Genomic DNA, 19,460 nt, shown 5'->3' on the forward strand with positions numbered 1-19,460 from the left:
ATATAGTTTAGGGCTCTAGGAGAATGTTCCCAAAGATTATAATGAAAGTGAACTCCTAGACAGTAAAGATCTTTACTTGAGATTGTTGCAAAATAAAAAGTTGGACATCTGTGAGGGACAAGCTAGTGGGAGATGTAGCTTTTAATTATCTATAATTAATACTTCAAGGAATTATATGTATAAAATTACATCTATGATGGGGTAAAAAGGAAAGGTACATGGTGGTGTGTACCAGGGAGATCCAGGAAGGCATCCATCAAGATGTGATAATTGACCTAGGATTTGAAGCTTTTGAATATATGTGTGTTTTAACTAAAATAAGTCTCTTAAGTATTTTTGGGATTTATTCCTAGTAGTAAAGTTGAAAAATAGATTGGATCACTTAAATCATAGTAGCTACATTAAAAATGAGTGTAATAAAATCATTTGGTGATGGTGAAATGGATATATAATACTGTTCTCAGTAAAAATTGTGTATCTAGTAATTTTAGAGAAGCAGGTACACTAAAAATGGTGATTAAAAAATGCCCATATGTCTACAATGTGTTTTTTTTTTTGTGCTTTCTCCAAATGTGTATCATTAAGACTCTTAGCTCTTTTGACAAAGAGAATCTTTATGGTCAGCATAATATTGTTTCTATAACCTAGTTATTCCTTTATCTTTTTTTCCAAATTGAAGAAAAAAACAAACCCAATGTCATGTTAGACACATGCTTTTTTTGTTTCCTCACAGATCCTCATTGAATTTTGTGCAGGTGGAGCAGTAGATGCTGTGATGCTTGGTAAACATTTTTTTGTTCTTTATGTTTTTATCTTAAATTATTATTAATCCAAGTATTTTAAACATTTATACATATGTATATCTTATTAAGTAAAGCTCAATAAATTAAGAAATCAGCTTAATTACATTCTATATTCTTAGAAAATTGTAACAAAATTCTAAAATGAAACGTTGAATGTAAAATATGAGGAAAATAATCTTTGTAGATATTTAGTTCTAAAATAATTCACTAATTGATATTTGATAATGATGATAAAAATATACATCTTGCTGATGGGTTTTCACTGTATAACAATGAAGATTTATTTACTCTTTCCTTATAGAACTTGAGAGACCATTAACTGAGTCCCAAATACAAGTAGTTTGTAAACAGACTCTAGAGGCCTTGAACTACTTGCATGATAATAAAATCATCCACAGAGATCTAAAGGCTGGCAACATTCTTTTTACCTTAGATGGAGATATTAAGTTGGGTAAGTTTCTTCCCTTAAATAAACTTTTGAATTTGTGCTGAGATTTTCCTTAATATTGCTGTGTTAGGACTCAAATGTGTAAAGCATGGAGAATTACTCCATCTTAATTTTGTTAAATACTTACTTAGATAAATAATTCATTAAGTCCCAGAATTCCTAAGTATAGGCAACTAATATAAAGACATTTTATTTAATTAATTAATTTTTTTTTAAGGTGAAAACCAGCTCGGTTCTTTTTTTTTTTTTTTTTTTTAATTTTTATTTATTTATGACAGTCACAGAGAGAGGGAGAGAGAGAGAGAGGCAGAGACATAGGCAGAGGGAGAAGCAGGCTCCATGCACCGGGAGCCCGACGTGGGATTCGATCCCAGGTTTCCAGGATCGTGCCCTGGGCCAAAGACAGGTGCTAAACCACTGCACCACCCAGGGATCCCTATAAAGACATTTTAAAAAGAAAGTAAGAAAGGAAGGATTTCATTTTCAAAAAGACAAGCTTTAAAAAAACTGGTTAATTCTTTTTACCTTGAAATTTTTGTATGTAGACTTAATACTTGTTAATGTAGTACATTTAGAATATGTGATAAAACTGCTTAGTTTTATTTTCATTTCCAAAACTCATGTCTAGTGGATTTCTTTTCCCAAGTTTAGTTTTATAGTCCATTTTATAAATGTGGTATCTTGGGTAAACTAACAAAGTAGACCTGAAAAGGATGCCTAAAGTAAATATCAAGGACTAGAATTTTTAATTTTGTTTTGTACTGAGAAAATAAGTGATAACTTCATAAGAAAATAGATGTAGATTTTAGATGGAAAAGTGATTAATTTCCTATGTACACATACAAGTGGAAGATACAGTCCGTTTTAAGTATCCTTAAGAATTAAAAAGGGATCCCTGGGTGGCGCAACAGTTTAGCACCTGCCTTTGGCCCAGGGTGCAATCCTGGAGACCCAGGATCGAATCCCACGTCGGGCTCCCAGTGCATGGAGCCTGCTTCTCCCTCTGCCTGTGTCTCTGCCTCTCTCTCTCTCTCTCTGTGTGACTATCATAAATAAATAAAAATTAAAAAAAAAAAGAATTAAAAAAAAAAATCTGGTGACCAGGTCTAAATTTGTGTAATTTGGAAGATGCAAATGACAAAATATATTTAAAAGTCATCTTGATACCATTGATCATAGTCATTTCACTTTTTTCATGACATCTAAACAGATATAATTTGATATATTAAATTTTAACCTTTTTATTGCAAAATGAACACAGATAAAACCACACGAGTAATTGTGTAGTTTAGTAATTTTGTGGCTGTGTAACTTTACATAAAATTGTGTGGTGGTAGCTTTGTAACTACCACCCAGGTCAAGAAATAGAACTAGAGGCTCTTCCATATATCCCATCTTAATCAATGTCCCTCTCTTCTCCACAGGTAGCCTTTATTCTGACCTTTATAGTAATTGCTTCCTTGGGTTGTTTTTTTTCCTTGCATTTCTTCATCCTTTATTACCCAGTGTTCATCTCTTGACATTAGATTTTAGATTTGCCCATATTTAAAAACTGATTTTTCTTCTAAGTCTCTTAATTTATAGGATCCTCACCCCCTCTATTCTTTCTTTTCTTTACATTTTATTTATGGCATGTATATTCAGGGGGACCAAAATTGATTTTTTGGGGGCAAAAAAAAGATATTACAATGTGTAGTAATCCCCCCCCCGTCTATCATGAATAAATAAATAAAACCTTAAAAAAAATGGGGATCCCTGGGTGGCTCAGTGGTTCAGCACCTGCCTTTGGCCCAGGGCGTGATCCTGGAGTCCTGGGATCGAGTCCCGCTTCGAGCTCCAGGCATGGAGCCTGCTTCTCCCTCTGCCTGTGTCTCTGCCTCTCTCTCTCTCTCTCTATGTCTATCATAAATAAATAAAAATAAATATTAAAAAAATATCATTATTTCATGAATTTAATTTTAGGGGTTTATTTTATTTTATTTTATTTTATTTATTTTATTATTTATTTTTTTTATGATAGTCACACACAGAGAGAGAGAGAGAGAGGCAGAGACATAGGCAGAGGGAGAAGCAGGCTCCATGCACCGGGAGCCTGACGTGGGATTCGATCCCAGGTCTCTAGGATCGCGCCCTGAGCCAAAGGCAGGCGCCAAACCGCTGTGCCACCCAGGGATCCCAATTTTAGGGGTTTCAAATCTATTCCAATTTTTATCCTTATTAAAGCTCACATTGTACCATCTTTGGTCATTGGGAGCCTGTTTAAGTTGGTATGTTAATCCTTTTGATATGACTTTAGTAGCTTTTTATAGCTTCCTTGTTACTATGTGTTAGGTTGAAAAATTTCAGGCTTAAAAACAAAACAAAAAAAAAAAGAAAAATTTCAGGCTTATTTTATATATTTCCTGCCTCCAACTTGTAATTAACCATTTCTTTGAGAAGCTCTGGTTTCTTTTAGTAGGATATGGTATTTCAAGACTATATCTGAATGTTAGAAGTGATTAACAGTTTCTGGATTGGTCATCATTCTAGGCCTTTCCAGAGGGCAGAGGTAGGCTCTTATGAGTTTCTACATATTTACTAATCAAATTCAAGATAAATTTGTTTTGTTTTAACCTAACTCTTCTATATTATATGTGTATCTCCTTCTATCCTGAGAGTCCTGGTTCTCAGGACTTTGATGATAGATTTATAATATCTCATGATTACTCATTTTAGTCCTCTTTTCTATATTTAATGCTCACCATCAGTCCTTATGTTGTTCTCTCTTTGGTCATGTTGGTTATCTGAAGTTTCTCTGGTAGATAACTCTGGTGGGGCTCTCTGAGTTCTTGTATAATGAGAACAATTCTACCCATGTCTATACTTTGAAGGTCAGTTTTGCTGGGTAGAAAATACTTGGCTTACATTTCTTTCCTTTAGTATCTGAAATATGGTACTCTGTTTTCTTCTGTTATAAAGTGTTGTTGAGGGATCCCTGGGTGGCGCAGCGGTTTAGCGCCTGCCTTTGGCCCAGGGCGCGATCCTGGAGACCCGGGATCGAATCCCACATTGGGCTCCCGGTGGGTGCATGGAGCCTGCTTCCTCCTCTGCCTATGTCTCTGCCTCTCTCTCTCTCTCTCTCTCTCTCTCTCTCTCTCTGTGTGTGTGTGACTATCATAAATTAAAAAAAAAAAAAAGTGTTGAAAAGTCTGATGATAATCTGATTTTCTTTCTCTTTCAAGTTATGTGCTCTTTTTGCCTATATGCCAAATAATTTTTTCTTTGAAGACCAATAATTTGACTAGACATTTCTCTAATATGTTCTTATAATATTCAAGCTTTTTTTTTTTCCAGGAAGGTTTTTTGGAATTATGAGTTTGATTTGTTCTGTTTCTTTGCATTTGGCTATCTTTTTTTAGGGACTTTAAAAAATTTTGTTGGCTTTTCCTGTCATCAGTATTTAAGAACTCTCTCCCAAATTCTTTTTATGTTTCTTCATTTTTAAAAAATTGTGAATATACCTAAAAGATTTACTGTTTTAACCATTTCTTCGTGTATGGTTCTGTAGCATTAAGTATATTCACATTGTGCAACCATCACCACTATCCATCTCTTGAACTTTTTTGCATCTTCCCCAGTTGATACTCTGAACCCGTTAAGCACTAACTCCCACTTCCTCCTCCCTCCCCCCCCAGCTCCTGGCAACCACCGTTCTGCTTTCTGTCTCTATGAATTTGACTATTCTAGGTACCTCATGTAAGTGGGATCATCCAATATTTGTCTTTTTGTTACTGGCTTATTTTACTTAGCATAATGTCTTCAAGGTTCAACCATGTTGTAGCATGTCACTTTCCTTTTAAAGGCTTAGCAATGTTCAGTTACTTAAATGTACCACATTTTATTTATCCGTTCATCCATTGACAGACACTTTGCCTTCTACTTTTTGGCTCTTGTGAATAATGCTGCTATGTACATGGGTATACAAATACCTGTTTGATTCCCTGCTTTCAATTCTTCTAGGTATTCTAGAAATGGAATTACTGAATCATGTGGTAATTCCATATTTAATTTTTTGAGGAACTGCCATTTTCCACAGTAGCTGTACTGTTTTACATTCCCATCAGCAAAGCACAGGGGTTCCAGTTTTTCCACATCCTTGTCAACATTTGTTATTTTCTATATTTTTGATGGTAGCCATCCTAATGAATGTGAGGTGGTAATGGGTGTGAATTTGTTGTGCTTATTTGCTCTTGTATTTTTCTTACTTTAGTCTTTGTTTCTAAAATGATATTTTCTAAAAAAATAAATAAAATGATATTTTCTGATTTTTCTTGACTTCTGTCACCTCATAATTGAGGTTTTTAATTCTGGGTATTTATTACTCTTTTTGTTTTATGTCATTTTTAAACTCTAGTAGCTCATTTAAAAATAGTTCATTAGTGCATTATCCATTTTGGTACACATTTTTCTGTAAATGTATTTAGAATCTTAGATACAGAAACATACTTTTGTGTAAAATAATGCATACCTTTAAAAACAAGTAAATTATTGAAGATTTAGGAATGCCAAAACCCATCTTGAATTGGTTGACATTTAAAACAGTTGTAATTTTTGCTTTATTAATTTGTCAATACTTGGGAACCTTCTGTTTCTGTGATACCTGGTACATGTACACAGATGTAAAGAATCATACTATCCACAAGAACTATTTAATACACCAAACTTTTTTGAGAATTTTATCAGGTCACATGGTTGCAAATGGAAATAAGTGTGTAAAATGCTATTTTAACAGACTAACATATAAATGCTGCATTTTTATAAGTGGAACAAAAAGCACATAGCAATCTTAATTTTCCCCTTTGCACAGAAATTAAGGTACCTTTTTATCCATCTTTAGTTTACCTCTTGTTCATAAGGGTGCTTAGAGAGGTATGAATGTTGACAAGGCAGTGGTTTAGGCTTGTTCCTGGACCTTCTTCCCCAATCATATTCTGAGGGGAGAAAGTTAAAAGAGCATTAATAAGCTCTAGGAAAACACTAGAATAAGTACTGAGCTGATTTTACCAGAGTACAGAATCTCTGGCAGGAATTTCATATTGTAATCTCAAGTCCTTCCTCCAAAAACATGAGAAGCTTCTAAGTTGAGGAGGTGGTAGGTAGAGGGGAATAATGGTGAAGAGTCCTGAAGAAATCTATTTATGTTGCATCTTCTGCAGATATAACCTCCCAAGTTTAATATGTTTTATTTGCTTACTCATTTATTAATTTCACTATAAAACATTAATGAAATACCTAATGTAATAAAGGACTTTGTATATACCACATTAGGAAGCTTGAACTTCACTCCATAGGCAATGGGCAGTTATCACTGTCTCTTAAGTGGGAGAATTACATGGTCCAAAAAAACGCCACCATATAATAGACAAAAATAATTAGAATACAGGCAAGATTTCTAAGAGTTCTAACAACAAAATAGCACAAAGATTAAAATTAGAGATATGGCTACTAATAGTAGCTACCATTTATTGAGTATATATTCTTTTTTTTAATTTTTTTTAAGGAATGTATTTATTCATGAGAGACAGAGAGAGGCAGAGACATAGAAAGAGGGAGGAGAAGCAGGTTCCATGCAGAGAGCCTGTTGGGGGACTTGATCCTGGGACTCTGGGATTATGCTCTGAGCCAAAGCAGACGCTCAACTGCTGAGCCACCCAAGCGTCCCTCTTGAGCATATATTCTATGGCACTTCTTGGGGCATGAGCACCAAATATTGGATTTTTATTATTTAATTCATTTTTAGAATTATGACATGTTCAAATATGAAACTTTAAAAGTATATATATAAACTTCATGTATATATAAACGATATGAGGTAATTATGCAGCAAGAGCAAATTTATGTTGCTATTAATTGTTCTCTAGACTGAAAAGGTAGGATTAACAACTGGCAAAGGTGTAATGTTTCTGTTCTCTATAATTTAAATCAGAAAGCATAGTTTTTTATTTTTTTCTTTGTAATATAATTTTATGAAGAAATCAGCAAGACATGTCATAGAGGCTACTTTGTAATTTCTGCTTTTCACCTATAGAAAAAATGTTTATATCTAACAATTTAATTACGTCTAACAGTGTAATTATAACGATTAATTATAGCATGCACCACTAGTTAGCATTTGTTTTGAAGTGGGTAGACTGGTCTGTTTAAAAGTTACTATTTTTTTAAATCAATTCTGAACAATTCATGGTTTGAAGATGTATAAAGATGGTGGTATTAAGTTTATTAATAGGGTATTTTCTTTGGTGGTTTTTTTTTGGAGGGGGGTTGTGGTAGAAAGAGTGTGGTCAAAATTAGGATGGTAGAGAAGTTACTCTTTCTCTTTTGCTTATTACCCTTTAATAAGAGTAGCCTTGTTAAAGACTTGAAATGCTTTTCCCTATATTAAGTACAGTGAACTTTGCTAAAAAAAAACTGTTAATAAGAAAAAACTGTTAATACTTTTGTATTAACAAAAGTTAATACAAACTTGTATTGTTTATTTCAAGCGGATTTTGGAGTGTCAGCTAAAAACACAAGGACAATTCAAAGAAGAGATTCCTTTATTGGCACACCATATTGGTATGTATTCAATTTTCTGTATTTGCAGTATTAGTGTATCAGAAGCTCTTAATCACCTTTTATCACTCATTAATTTTGTCCTCATAATTGATTATACTGTCTATCTTTTATGTGGCTTGCAGTTGTTATTCTTATGTTAAACATCTTAACTTTAAATTCTCTGTCTTCATAGGATGGCTCCTGAAGTAGTCATGTGTGAAACATCTAAGGACAGACCGTATGACTACAAAGCTGATGTTTGGTCCCTGGGTATCACTTTAATAGAAATGGCTGAGATAGAACCTCCTCATCATGAATTAAATCCAATGCGAGTGCTGCTAAAAATAGCAAAATCAGAGCCCCCTACATTAGCACAGCCATCAAAATGGTAAATTATTCTAAACAAAACAGAACTTGATGTTTTATTCTTCCAGCTTTTCAAGGATATTTAAATTTAGTTATGTGCTACAAAGACTGAATGGGTAGAAAACTGATTTTTGGTACTTTTTTTTTTTTTAAAGACTTAAGCACCATCCAAATTTTTATAACTGACTTTTTCCATAAATTTGAAAATATCACTGATTTGAGTTCTACATGAAACAACTGTATATAATACAGTATTTTCTGTACTACAAGAAAGTGAGGTGTATATGTGGTTGATTTATATTTGTGGAATTTAATAGAACAGTTTCTGTGATTTTTGGCATACTTGTGAATGTATGACTATCGCGTCTAAAACTATGACTATATACATATGTATTTGGTTTTCTTTTTACAGATGATATCTTAATATTCCTCTTAATATTATTATGAAATCTTAGCATTCTCATTAACTAATTTTCTTATGTTGAATAGTATTACATACATAATAAAACTCAATCTTATCAGAGTTTTGTTTGATTTTAATAACAAGAAAGTAAAACAGACTATCATTGTTAAAATTTTATTTTGAAGGTCTCCAAATTTTAAGGACTTTCTAAAGAAATGCTTGGAAAAGAATGTGGATTCCAGGTGGACTACATCTCAGCTACTGCAGGTAAGAGAAGAGTAATATAACCACAGCAAACTACAGGTAATTGTTTTAATTAAGAAGAGTACAGTTTCAGATCATTCAGTGTATTGTCTTTTCACTCGAGTTTCCCTGTGGAAACTTAGAATACATTGTAATAGTAAACATTTACTTTACAAACATGTGTGCTTCCATTACTAAAAGGCATTTAGCTTATAAGTCACCCACTTGTGCTTTTTTGATTCCATTTAATTGTGTTCTTTTTAATTCTGTTAGTTATTTCTACTTTGTTAGTTACTTTTACTTTGTCTCTCCAGTTACTAGAAAGCAAGCCCCTTGGGAGCAGGGGTCATGAGTAATTTTTTTAAATCTCTTACGGTGAGGGTAAATATTCAGTAAATACTGCTGACTTTTTAAAAAAAAATGGTGTTAGGGGCATATGGGTGGCTCAGTCAGTTAAGTGTCTGCCTTCAGCTCAGGTCATGATCTCAGGGTCCTGGGATCCAGCACTATATTGGGCTCCCTGATCAGTGGGGAGTCTGCTTCTCCTTCTCCCTCTGTCCCTCCCTCCTACTCCTGCTCTTGCTCTCTCTCTCAAGTAAATAAATAAAATCTATTAAAAAATGCTTTTAAAGTGATTGGATAGTTTTGTTTTATAGCGGGACCCATTTGTAATAACTGAAATAGAAATTTGTTAAATAGGGATGCCTGGGTGGCTCAGTACTTGAGCATCTGCCTTCAGCTCAGGGTGTGATCCCAGGGTCCTGGGATCAAGTCCTGCATCAGGCTCCCAGCGGGACTTGCTTCTCCCTCTGCCTGTTTCTCTGCCTCTCTCTTTGTGTCTCTCATGAATAAATGAATACAATCTTTTTTAAAAAAAGACATTTATTGGGATCCCTGGGTGGCGCAGCGGTTTGGCGCCTGCCTTTGGCCCAGGGCGCGATCCTGGAGACCCGGGATCGAATCCCACGTCAGGCTTCCGGTGCATGGAGCCTGCTTCTCCCTCTGCCTGTGTCTCTGCCCCTCTCTCTCTCTCTCTCTCTGTGACTATCATAAATAAATAAAAATTAAAAAAAAAAGACATTTATTAAATAGTATTACAAGTGGACAAACAGAATGACAAACCTTGAGGCAGTTACTGTTAGATTGAGTTACTGTGTAACTCTTGCATTATAGTATTTTAAGTTGATCTGTTTATCTCTGTGCAACAGATGCATCCCTAAAATGTACTTTCTCATATTCTTTCATCATCCCCACTTTGGAAGGCCTAAGTCTGTGACAGGAACTATTAAGTGCTGCTGAGTGTCCAAAGATGAATAAAATGTCTTCTTACTCTTAAGATATGAGAACCAGGGACGGTTGGGTGGCTCAACAGTTGAACGTATGCTTTCAGCTCAGGGTATGATATCTGGTCTGGGGATCAAGTCCTGCATTGGGCTCCCTGTGAGGAGCCTGCTTCTCCCTCTGCCTGTATCTCTGCCTGTCTCTCATGAAAAAATAATAAAATAAAATAAAATAAAATAAAATAAAATAAAATAAATAAAATAAAATAAAATAAAATAAAATAAAATAAAAATAAAAAATAAAATAAAGAATATTAGAACCATGTCAAAAAAGCAGGTATTTGCAGACCACTTTTTTTTTTTTTTTAAGATTTTATTTGTGAGGGGATCCCTGGGTGGCTCAGCGGTTTAGCGCCTGCCTTTGGCCCAGGGCGCAATCCTGGAGTCCCAGGATCGAGTCCCCCGTCGGGCTCCCGGCGTGGAGCCTGCTTCTCCCTCCTCCTGTGTCTCTGCCTCTCTCTCTCTCTCAGTGTCTATCATAAATAAATAAATCTTAAAAAAAAAAAAAAGATTTTATTTATGAGAGAGAGTGAGTGCACTCATGTGCACAAGCAGGGGGGAGGGCAGAAGGAGTGGGAAAAAGCAGGCTCCTCACTGAGCAGGAAGTCAGATGCAGGGCTTAATCCCAGGACACCGAATCATTACTTGAGCAAGAGGCAGATGCTTAACCTACTGAGCCACCCAGGCACTCTTATTTTCAGACACTTTAAACAGAATTCCAAAGCTTTTTGTAATTCTTTTATTGAGGTTTTATCCAGGATTTATATATATATATTGTTGTTACTTCTTAAGAACCAAAAATGTATCAATTTGAAATTTGCTTTAAAATTTATTTTAGATTATGAAATTTCGAACATAGCAGAAAAGTACATGTACCTATTACCCAGATATATTACCATTTTTGACATATTTCCTTCCAATTCTTAAAAAAGTTACATACTTGTAGGCAGCCCCTATTTCTGCTCAGTCCCCTTCTGCTCCTTCCTTGCTCAAATATAACATTATCTGAAGTGGTTTATATTTTTGCTACCCATGTGTTTATATTTTATCACATAATGATGTGTGTATTATGTGTTTGAAATTTTATAAGCAACCATTTCAGCTGTTAATTAAGTATGTTCTTTTTAATGATCAAACAGCATCCTTTTGTTACGGTTGATTCCAACAAACCAATTCGAGAGCTGATTGCAGAGGCAAAGGCTGAAGTAACAGAAGAAGTTGAAGATGGCAAAGAGGAAGATGATGAGGAAGAAACAGAAAATTCTTTGGTCAGTATTTAGAAAGGAAATATTATTTGGGTAATATTTAGAGTCACATTTTGAGGTGTAATTGTACCTGTGTCTAAAGATTAATCCATTTGTAGCAGTTCAAAACCTTTAATTTTAGGGGTGAAGATTAACCAGTTTGCTCCATTTTTGTCAAATTTTTTTAAAGATTTGCCAGTTCTTTAAGTTATTTTTATAATTTCATCAAATTTTACTTAAGATGTTAAATCATTATATATGACTTAAATCATATACTTATCTATATACAAAATATGTATATTGTTTTGGTCACCATCTCGAAGATGTATTTTAACACTAAAATGTATAAAATCTTTTTTAGCCAATACCTGCAAGTAAGCGTGCCTCGTCTGACCTTAGTATTGCCAGCTCTGAAGAAGATAAACTTTCACAAAATGCTTGTATTTTGGAATCTGTCTCAGAAAAAACAGAACATAATACTTCTGAAGATAAATTTAACAGCAAAGATCTTAATGAAAAACTCACCACTGATGAACCTGAAAAAGCTGCAGAGGGAATTAATGAACATATTAATGATGCTCACTTAGAAGCTATGGCTGAACTTCATGATAGAACAATAGTGATCGAGGAAAATGGGAGAGAGGAGAAGAGACCCAGGCTTGAAAATCTACCTGACACAGAAGACCAAGAAACAGTGGACATTAATTCAGTCAATGAAGGAAAAGAAAGTAATATAATGATAACTTTAGAAACAGATATTGAACAGAATCTGAAACCTGAGGAAGAAAAGGATCAGGAAAAGCAACGGATATTTGAAAATAAGATTACGGAATCTGAGGAAATTAAAGATACTGCTATTCAGACAATGGATTTAGTTTCTCAAGAGACGGGAGAAAAAGAGGCAGACATTCAGGTTGTTGAAGATGAAGATACACTTACAAAGGAAGACACTCAAGAGAAATTGGGAAAAGATAACAAAACTCTAGAAGACATGATCAGCAATACAAGCAATGTGATAGGAACAAATGAGGCAGGAGATGTTGCTCAGAAGGCAGTTGAAGACAATGCTAAGGATGCTCAGAGTAATGATGGGAAGGAAGTGGTTGAAGTAGATCAGAAATTAGTAAGTAAGCCCACAACGGGTCCTGAGGCTGGTGGTACTGAGGAAGTTCCTATTAAAGATGTAGTGGAAACTAATGAGATAGATCAGAAATCCATGGAAGGTAAAGATGAGGAACAATTAATCAACAATTTAGAGAACATAGTGAAGACCAGTGAGGAGTCTGGGACAAATGAAGGTGAGGAAATTATTGAATCCAGTAGCACTGAAGAAATAGAGGTCAGACGTATAGTAACTCATACTGACCAGAAGGCTTTAGGAAATGAAACTCAGGATGCTCCTGAAGCCACTGTTCAGATAGATACAGAGCAAAAAGCAATTCCATGTGAAATGCCAATTAAAACAGAACTTCAAGTGACTCCCTCTTCTCAGCCCAGTGAACCTCAGCCTGTTCCAATACCTAGTATTAATATCAACTCTGAAGATGCAGAAAATAAAGGAGAAATAGGTGCTTTATCAAAAACTGAAACCATGCTGCTTCCAGAATCTGAGAGTCAAAAGGAAAATGATACTGATTCAGGCACTGGTTCCACTGCTGATAATAGCAGCATTGATTTGAATTTATCTATTTCTAGCTTCCTAAGCAAAACTAAAGACACTGGATCAATATCTTTGCAAGTAAGTATATGTGAGTCCTAGTTTGAGTTTTTCTTCATAATTTTGGCAATTTACAGGTTATGTGAAACATATTTTGAAGATAAAACAGCACCAAACCAGTGTATTGCCAACCTTACAAAGTTCTTAAGGCAATCAACTAAAAAGGCAATCAACTAAAAAGAATCAAGGAGAGAGATTCTGGATATAATCTTTTAATTTTTTTATAATACCTGATTTTGCCAACTTGACGTAAACAGTAGAAGTTACTTGGTGTGATTGGCTTCTCTTATTGCACATATTTAGATATATTTTAGGAAGCATCCATAATATATGAAAGAGTTGAGGAATTGAAAGAATGATCTCTTTTTAAGTACATTTAGAGTATAAACAGTCCTTGATTTACCAGTGGCCCATACACTGTTTCCTCCTCAATCATAGATAGTCATCTCGACTGCCATGAGAACCATTGTGGGAAAACAAACAAAAAAATCAAAAACTAAAATGCAGAACACTTGGAGCTCTTAGAGCCATTCTCAAATTTTAGTGTGCTTAAGAGTTACCAGGGGTATATATGATTAGGGATGTTAACTAGACTAAATGATAATCATTTAGCAATACATGCAAATATTGAATCATTACGTTGTACACCTGAAACTAACATACTATTTATTATAGGTCAAGTATACCTCAACATGAACAAATTATTTTAAAAAAGAGTTTCAGGGGCACCTGGGTGACTCAAGTCAGTTAGGGGGCTGCCTTCAGCTCAGGCTTGATCTGAGGGTCTGGGGTCAAGCTGAACATCTGGCTTCCTGTTCAGTAGGGAGTCAACTTTTCCCTCTGCCCCTCCCCTCCACTAATGCTCTCTCTCTTTCTCAAAAAAAGAGTTTCAGAGGGCGTTATGTAGAGGTCTGGGGTAGGGCACAAGGATCAATATTTGTAATAGAAGAACCCATGGAATTCTGATACAGGTGAGCCATAGACTACTTAGATACTTTGGGTTGATAGCAGAGGAAAAGACTGTGCAAAGCAGGAACAATTTAGGAAACTGACCTCAGGAACTGGACTCTAGGGCGTGACTGATGAGTCTGCCTGTCTGCACCAAATTATTACACATAATTTGAAGTTTATTCACTGACTTAGTAAAAAATCCAAATACTTTTTTTAGAATTAAGGTGATATTAATTGTAGATACTTAAGTAGAAACTGAAATACTAAGTTTAGGTTTACAGGGTGGCAAGCCCACTTTAGATTTCAGGGAAAGCCTGGCTAGATAGGGTGCCATGGTCCAGGGCTTAGGAAGAGAAGTGTGAGTGTACTGGTAGCCTGGAGAGTAGAACACTAAGAGGTTGCAAAAAGGTATTTGGAAAGTGCCAGAGGCAGACTAAAATTCTAATGCATTTTAATTTAGTATTATCACATTCCACTTTTGCTCCCTTTGCTTTCAGACCCTTCCCCCATATCAAAACCAAGTTAATTATTTGCTCTCAATACTTATATTTTGCCAAACTATATTTTTTAGAATGTTATACTTCCGTTATTTCTATTTAAAAAGCAGTTGGATATCAGCTGAGGAATGGAGTTTGGTCTTGATAAAGAATTGTAGGCAATAGCAGGCAGCTGAAATGTTATCTTTCTAGTAATTCTAAAATCACATGTCCATCTCTGTTTTTGAGATGGAGGAGGGCTGTTGATATTATCGCTGCTGATGAAATAGATTTTAATTCCCAGCCCTGTCAGTGTGTAAAAATTACCTGGGGAGCCTTTCTTGAATGCAAATTCTCAGCCACCCTCAGACCTGTTGAATTAGATTCTTTAAGAGATGAGCCCCAGACATTCATTTTTAAGTGTTTTGTCAGTGGTTCTAAAGCTGAAAAGCAGAGGTATCTAAAAACTTACAGGGTCAAAAGAGGAAGAAAAATGATTAACATGTAAAAGTTATACTAATTTATGTGAATTGTTTTTTTGTGCCTAATTATGATGTGGTGTCGTAAAAATTATAGGTGCATGGTTCTGTGTTGTGTTTTGTTAAGAAAATGTTTTTTGTCTCCAGTATTTTCCATACAAAACCTAACTAACATAAAATCTCACTCAGGAAACAAGAAGACAAAAGAAAACATTGAAGAAAACACGCAAATTTGTTGTTGATGGTGTAGAAGTGAGTGTAACGACATCAAAGATAGTTACAGATAGTGATTCCAAAACTGAAGAGTTGAGATTTCTTCGGTGAGTAGAGAACATAATTAAAACTGGGTTTGGACTTCCTTGCAGTCTCCGCAAAGTATGAAGAATAGAGAAACAAGGGTAAAGTCTTGGCTAATTTTGGGTTATTCTTACTACTTTGCCATTTGAAAATATTGTTAAATTTGTTTTTTAAAGCATTGCTTTAGTTGTGTAATTTTTGCTATCTTCTCTAATTATTGCTATTAAATTTTATCAGACGTCAGGAACTTCGGGAGTTAAGATTCCTTCAGAAAGAAGAGCAAAGAGCCCAACAGCAGCTCAATAGCAAACTGCAACAACAGCGAGAACAAATTTTCCGGCGCTTTGAGCAAGAAATGATGGTAAAGTCTTAGATTTTATACCATTTTGTTAATACTGAAATTTAGTGCTTAAAAAAAAAAAACAACCCGCTAGCAGGTTTTAGAACTTGTTCTTTGATGACGAGATTTTCTCTGGCCTTGCTAGTATTTCTGGCCTTTATCTCTTTGGTGTTTTAGATGCTTTTTTTCCTGTTTTGTTTTTGTTTTTTTTTTTTCCCTTTTTTCCTTTTGAATGAAAGGATCTTCTATCTCAGTCTTCCTGTACTGACTTACAGTGTGATGTGTCTTCCAGTTTTCTTTGATTAAAATTTATCACAAAAACCTGGAATCATGAAGCTAGCAGATGCTTTATAAAGTTCTCAGGTGTGCCTATTTCTGGATAATTTTTCAGTGTTATGATTTGACCTCTTAAATTTGGAAACTTAAGATTTAAAAAAAATTTTTTTTATTTATTTACGAGAGAGAGAGAGAGAGGCAGGCTCCACACAGGGAGCCTGATGCGGGACCCGATTCCGGGTCCCCAGGATCATGCCCCGGGCCGAAGGCAGGCGCCAAACCACTGAGCCACCCAGGGATCCTGAAACTTAAGATTTTAAGGCAGTCTAGAATAGTTGTCTTCAAGCCTGTCTTGAGTACTACTTGGGGCTTGTTCAAAACACACCTATTTCTCTGGCTCCTCCTACAGTTAAGCTTCCACATCCCTATTCAAAGCTAATAGAGAAATTGGTGCTGACTAGTCAAGGGTAATTGTCATGGAATCTTTCTGTTTTTACCTTGTGGCCAAAGTTGGAAAGGGAATCAGTAATGTGACCTAAAATTTTAGTATTTATTGAAACATCTAGTTTAATGGGGGTTAGAAAAAAAGATCATTTCAAATGTTACAATATTCATGTTTTGAATATGTTTCTTTGTTCATATAAATTGTAAGTAGTAAGGATTGTTTTCTGTACAGTGTGGCATTGTTGATTACATTTGTTGGATCATACCTGAGAATTCTTAAGAGAATAATGAACTTTTATTCTTATTGAGTATTTTTATAGTACTCAACATTCTATATTCAAGAACCTTATAATAATTACATCTCTTTTCCCACAAAATATTTCTAAAATGTTTTGCTGTTTACTTTTATTTTTTTTGACCTGGGGGGAGGGGCAGAGATAGAGAATCTTAAGCAGGCTCATGCCCAGCGTGGAGCCCAATGCCAACCTTGATCTAACAACCCTGAGATTGTGACCTAAACCCAAATCAAGAGACGATTAAACAACCGAGCCTCCCACTGCCACTTTACTTATTTTTTTTAAATACCCTTGATAAATATTTAACTCTACCTATATCCAAATTATATAATACTCAAGTAAATAAGCAGGAATCTTTCATTGAAAGAGCAGATTTATAATTTCAAAAGATTTGTGTTGTATTGAAACAGAATATTTAAGAATCTTAATGAGGGGACACCTGGGTTAAGCATCTGACTTCAGCTCAGGTCATGATCTCAGGGTCCTGGGATTTAGCTCCACATTGAGCTCCTTGCTCAGCAGGCAGTCTGCTTCTCTTGGTCTCCCTCTGTCTCCCCCCACTCCACTCGTGCTCTTGCTCACTTGCTCTCTCTCAAATAAATAAAATCTTAAAAAAAAAATCTTAAGAGTAAATCTAAATATGACAAGTAAATGGTACATTATTAAAATAGACTTTGGATAAGACCTTTGGTTTATCAAACATTTATTGGATAAATATTGAAAATTTTCTAACTTTAGTACTTCATATCAACTGGATATTCTTCTGGATGGTTTAAAAATTTTGACTATTCTACTTGTATAATAGAGAAAAGTATTTTGTGTTAAAAAAAATGAAATGCTCATTTTTTTTTCTAAAGACTTATTTATTTGAGAGAGAGTTAGAGAACATGTTGGGGGAGGGGCAGAGGGAGAAGGAGAAGGAGACTCCTCACTGAGGAGGGAAGCCTTGAAGACAGACACTTAACTGACTGAACCATTCAAGCACTGCCATGTGGTCATCCTTTAAAAAACATTTTCTTTTTTTTTCTTTTTTTTTTTTTTTTAAGATGAAGAGTCACATACTCTTTTTTTTTTAAATTTTTATTTATTTATGATAGTCACAGAGAGAGAGAGAGAGAGAGAGAGAGGCAGAGGGAGAAGCAGGCTCCATGCACCGGGAGCCTGATGTGGGATTCGATCCCGGGTCTCCAGGATCACGCCCCGGGCCAAAGGCAGGCGCCAAACGGCTGCGCCACCCAGGGATCCCTAAAAAACATTTTCCAACATATTTTAGTGCATTTGACTTTTTCAGTATTGCAAAGGTTGTGTCACATCACTAAATTTAAATACTGGTTATATACTCTAAGTAAACATTGTTATTATGAGTAGTTGAGCGGCTGCCTTTGGCTCAGATCAGGTGATCCTGTGGTCTTGGGATTGAGTGCCACATCAGGCTACCTGCAGGGAGCCTGCTTCTCCCTTTGCATGTATCTCTGCCTCTCTGTGTCTCTCATGAATAAATAAATAAAATCTTTAAAAAAAAAGAAAAGTTGGGCAGCCCCGGTGGCACAGCGGTTTGGCGCCGCCTGCAGCCCGGGGCTTTATCCTGGAGACCCTGGATCGAGTCCCATGTCGGGCTCTCTGCGTGGAGCCTGCTTCTCTCTCTTCCTGTGTCTCTGCCTCTCTCTCTCTCTTTCTCTCTCAATTTCTATGAATAAATAAAATCTTAAAAAAAAAAAAGTTAAATGATCTTGAGCTACATTATTTTACAGAGCAAAAAACGACAGTATGATCAAGAAATTGAGAATCTAGAAAAACAACAGAAACAGACTATTGAACGTCTAGAACAAGAACACACAAATCGCTTACGAGATGAAGCCAAACGCATTAAAGGAGAACAAGAGAAAGAGTTGTCCAAATTTCAGAATATGTTGAAGAATCGAAAGAAGGAGGTAAGTAAAACTACTGCTTTTAGTTATGAAAGCTGTTTTTTTAATGTACACTTAAGACTACAGAACTAGGAATAATAGTACTCATTCATTCTTTCGGTCTTCCCAAGAGTCATGTAGGGTAGTAAGGTGAGGTGTTATCCCATTTTACTGTCAAGGAGAATGGGGTAGAAGAGGTTTTTAGTGGTCTGTTCAAGTTCACAAACTACCATTAAATGTCCAGCTAAGTCTTGAACCAAGTCTAATTCATTTTCCTTCCAATCTACCATTTTTCCTTTATTAATGCAATAGTTAAGGCCTCTGTAGAAATTGCTTTTTTTCAAGAAAACTTACTATGTTGTGTTTGCAGGTGGGAACAATAATTCATCTTATTATTTATTTATAATATTTAATTCATACTTAAACATTTTTTCTTGGTTAGCTTGATTGCCTTTCTTAAACATTGTGCCAAAACAAAAGCTGAGTACCTTGAAATTTGAAATTATAAATCCATCAGATTGAAAGATAATTTGAAGAGTCACAGGTAGAAAATACCTGTGTAAAGTCATTTCTTTACAATGAATTTTTAAATTTTTCCTGAAGCTGTTCCATATTGTTATAGAATCTGTGCTATTGTTTACTATGAAAAGTTGTCATTGATTCATAAAGAGGATATATATATTGTATTAATGTCTTTTTCTCTCCCAAATTAAAGTAAAACAAGAGTTTTACATAATAGCAAAGGTGATTTTATGATTTATTCTGTACCTTTAGTGTAGGGGAAGAATTTACCTTTTTGTGGTGTAAAAGACCCTAGGGACAATAATTATGAATAGTTCAAATAGGATTAGAATAAA

The 19,460-nt window shown here is 35.1% G+C and overlaps 1 protein-coding gene across 3 annotated transcripts in view; it reads left to right on the top strand.

Moving 5' to 3' along the window:
* Positions 1-19,460, top strand: part of SLK (STE20 like kinase) — a 63,181-nt gene that overhangs the window by 24,627 nt on the left and 19,094 nt on the right. For all 3 annotated transcript variants that reach the window (XM_038578715.1, XM_038578714.1, XM_038578716.1), the window contains 10 exons: positions 734-782; positions 1,105-1,254; positions 7,773-7,845; positions 8,018-8,212; positions 8,779-8,860; positions 11,316-11,444; positions 11,782-13,158; positions 15,233-15,363; positions 15,578-15,701; positions 18,448-18,627. In XM_038578715.1, the coding sequence (XP_038434643.1) occupies positions 734-782; positions 1,105-1,254; positions 7,773-7,845; positions 8,018-8,212; positions 8,779-8,860; positions 11,316-11,444; positions 11,782-13,158; positions 15,233-15,363; positions 15,578-15,701; positions 18,448-18,627 (2,490 nt within the window). The remainder of the gene's footprint in view (positions 1-733; positions 783-1,104; positions 1,255-7,772; positions 7,846-8,017; positions 8,213-8,778; positions 8,861-11,315; positions 11,445-11,781; positions 13,159-15,232; positions 15,364-15,577; positions 15,702-18,447; positions 18,628-19,460) is intronic.

Source organism: Canis lupus, chromosome 28 (assembly GCF_011100685.1).
Source record: "Canis lupus familiaris isolate Mischka breed German Shepherd chromosome 28, alternate assembly UU_Cfam_GSD_1.0, whole genome shotgun sequence".
NCBI lineage: Eukaryota > Metazoa > Chordata > Mammalia > Carnivora > Canidae > Canis > Canis lupus.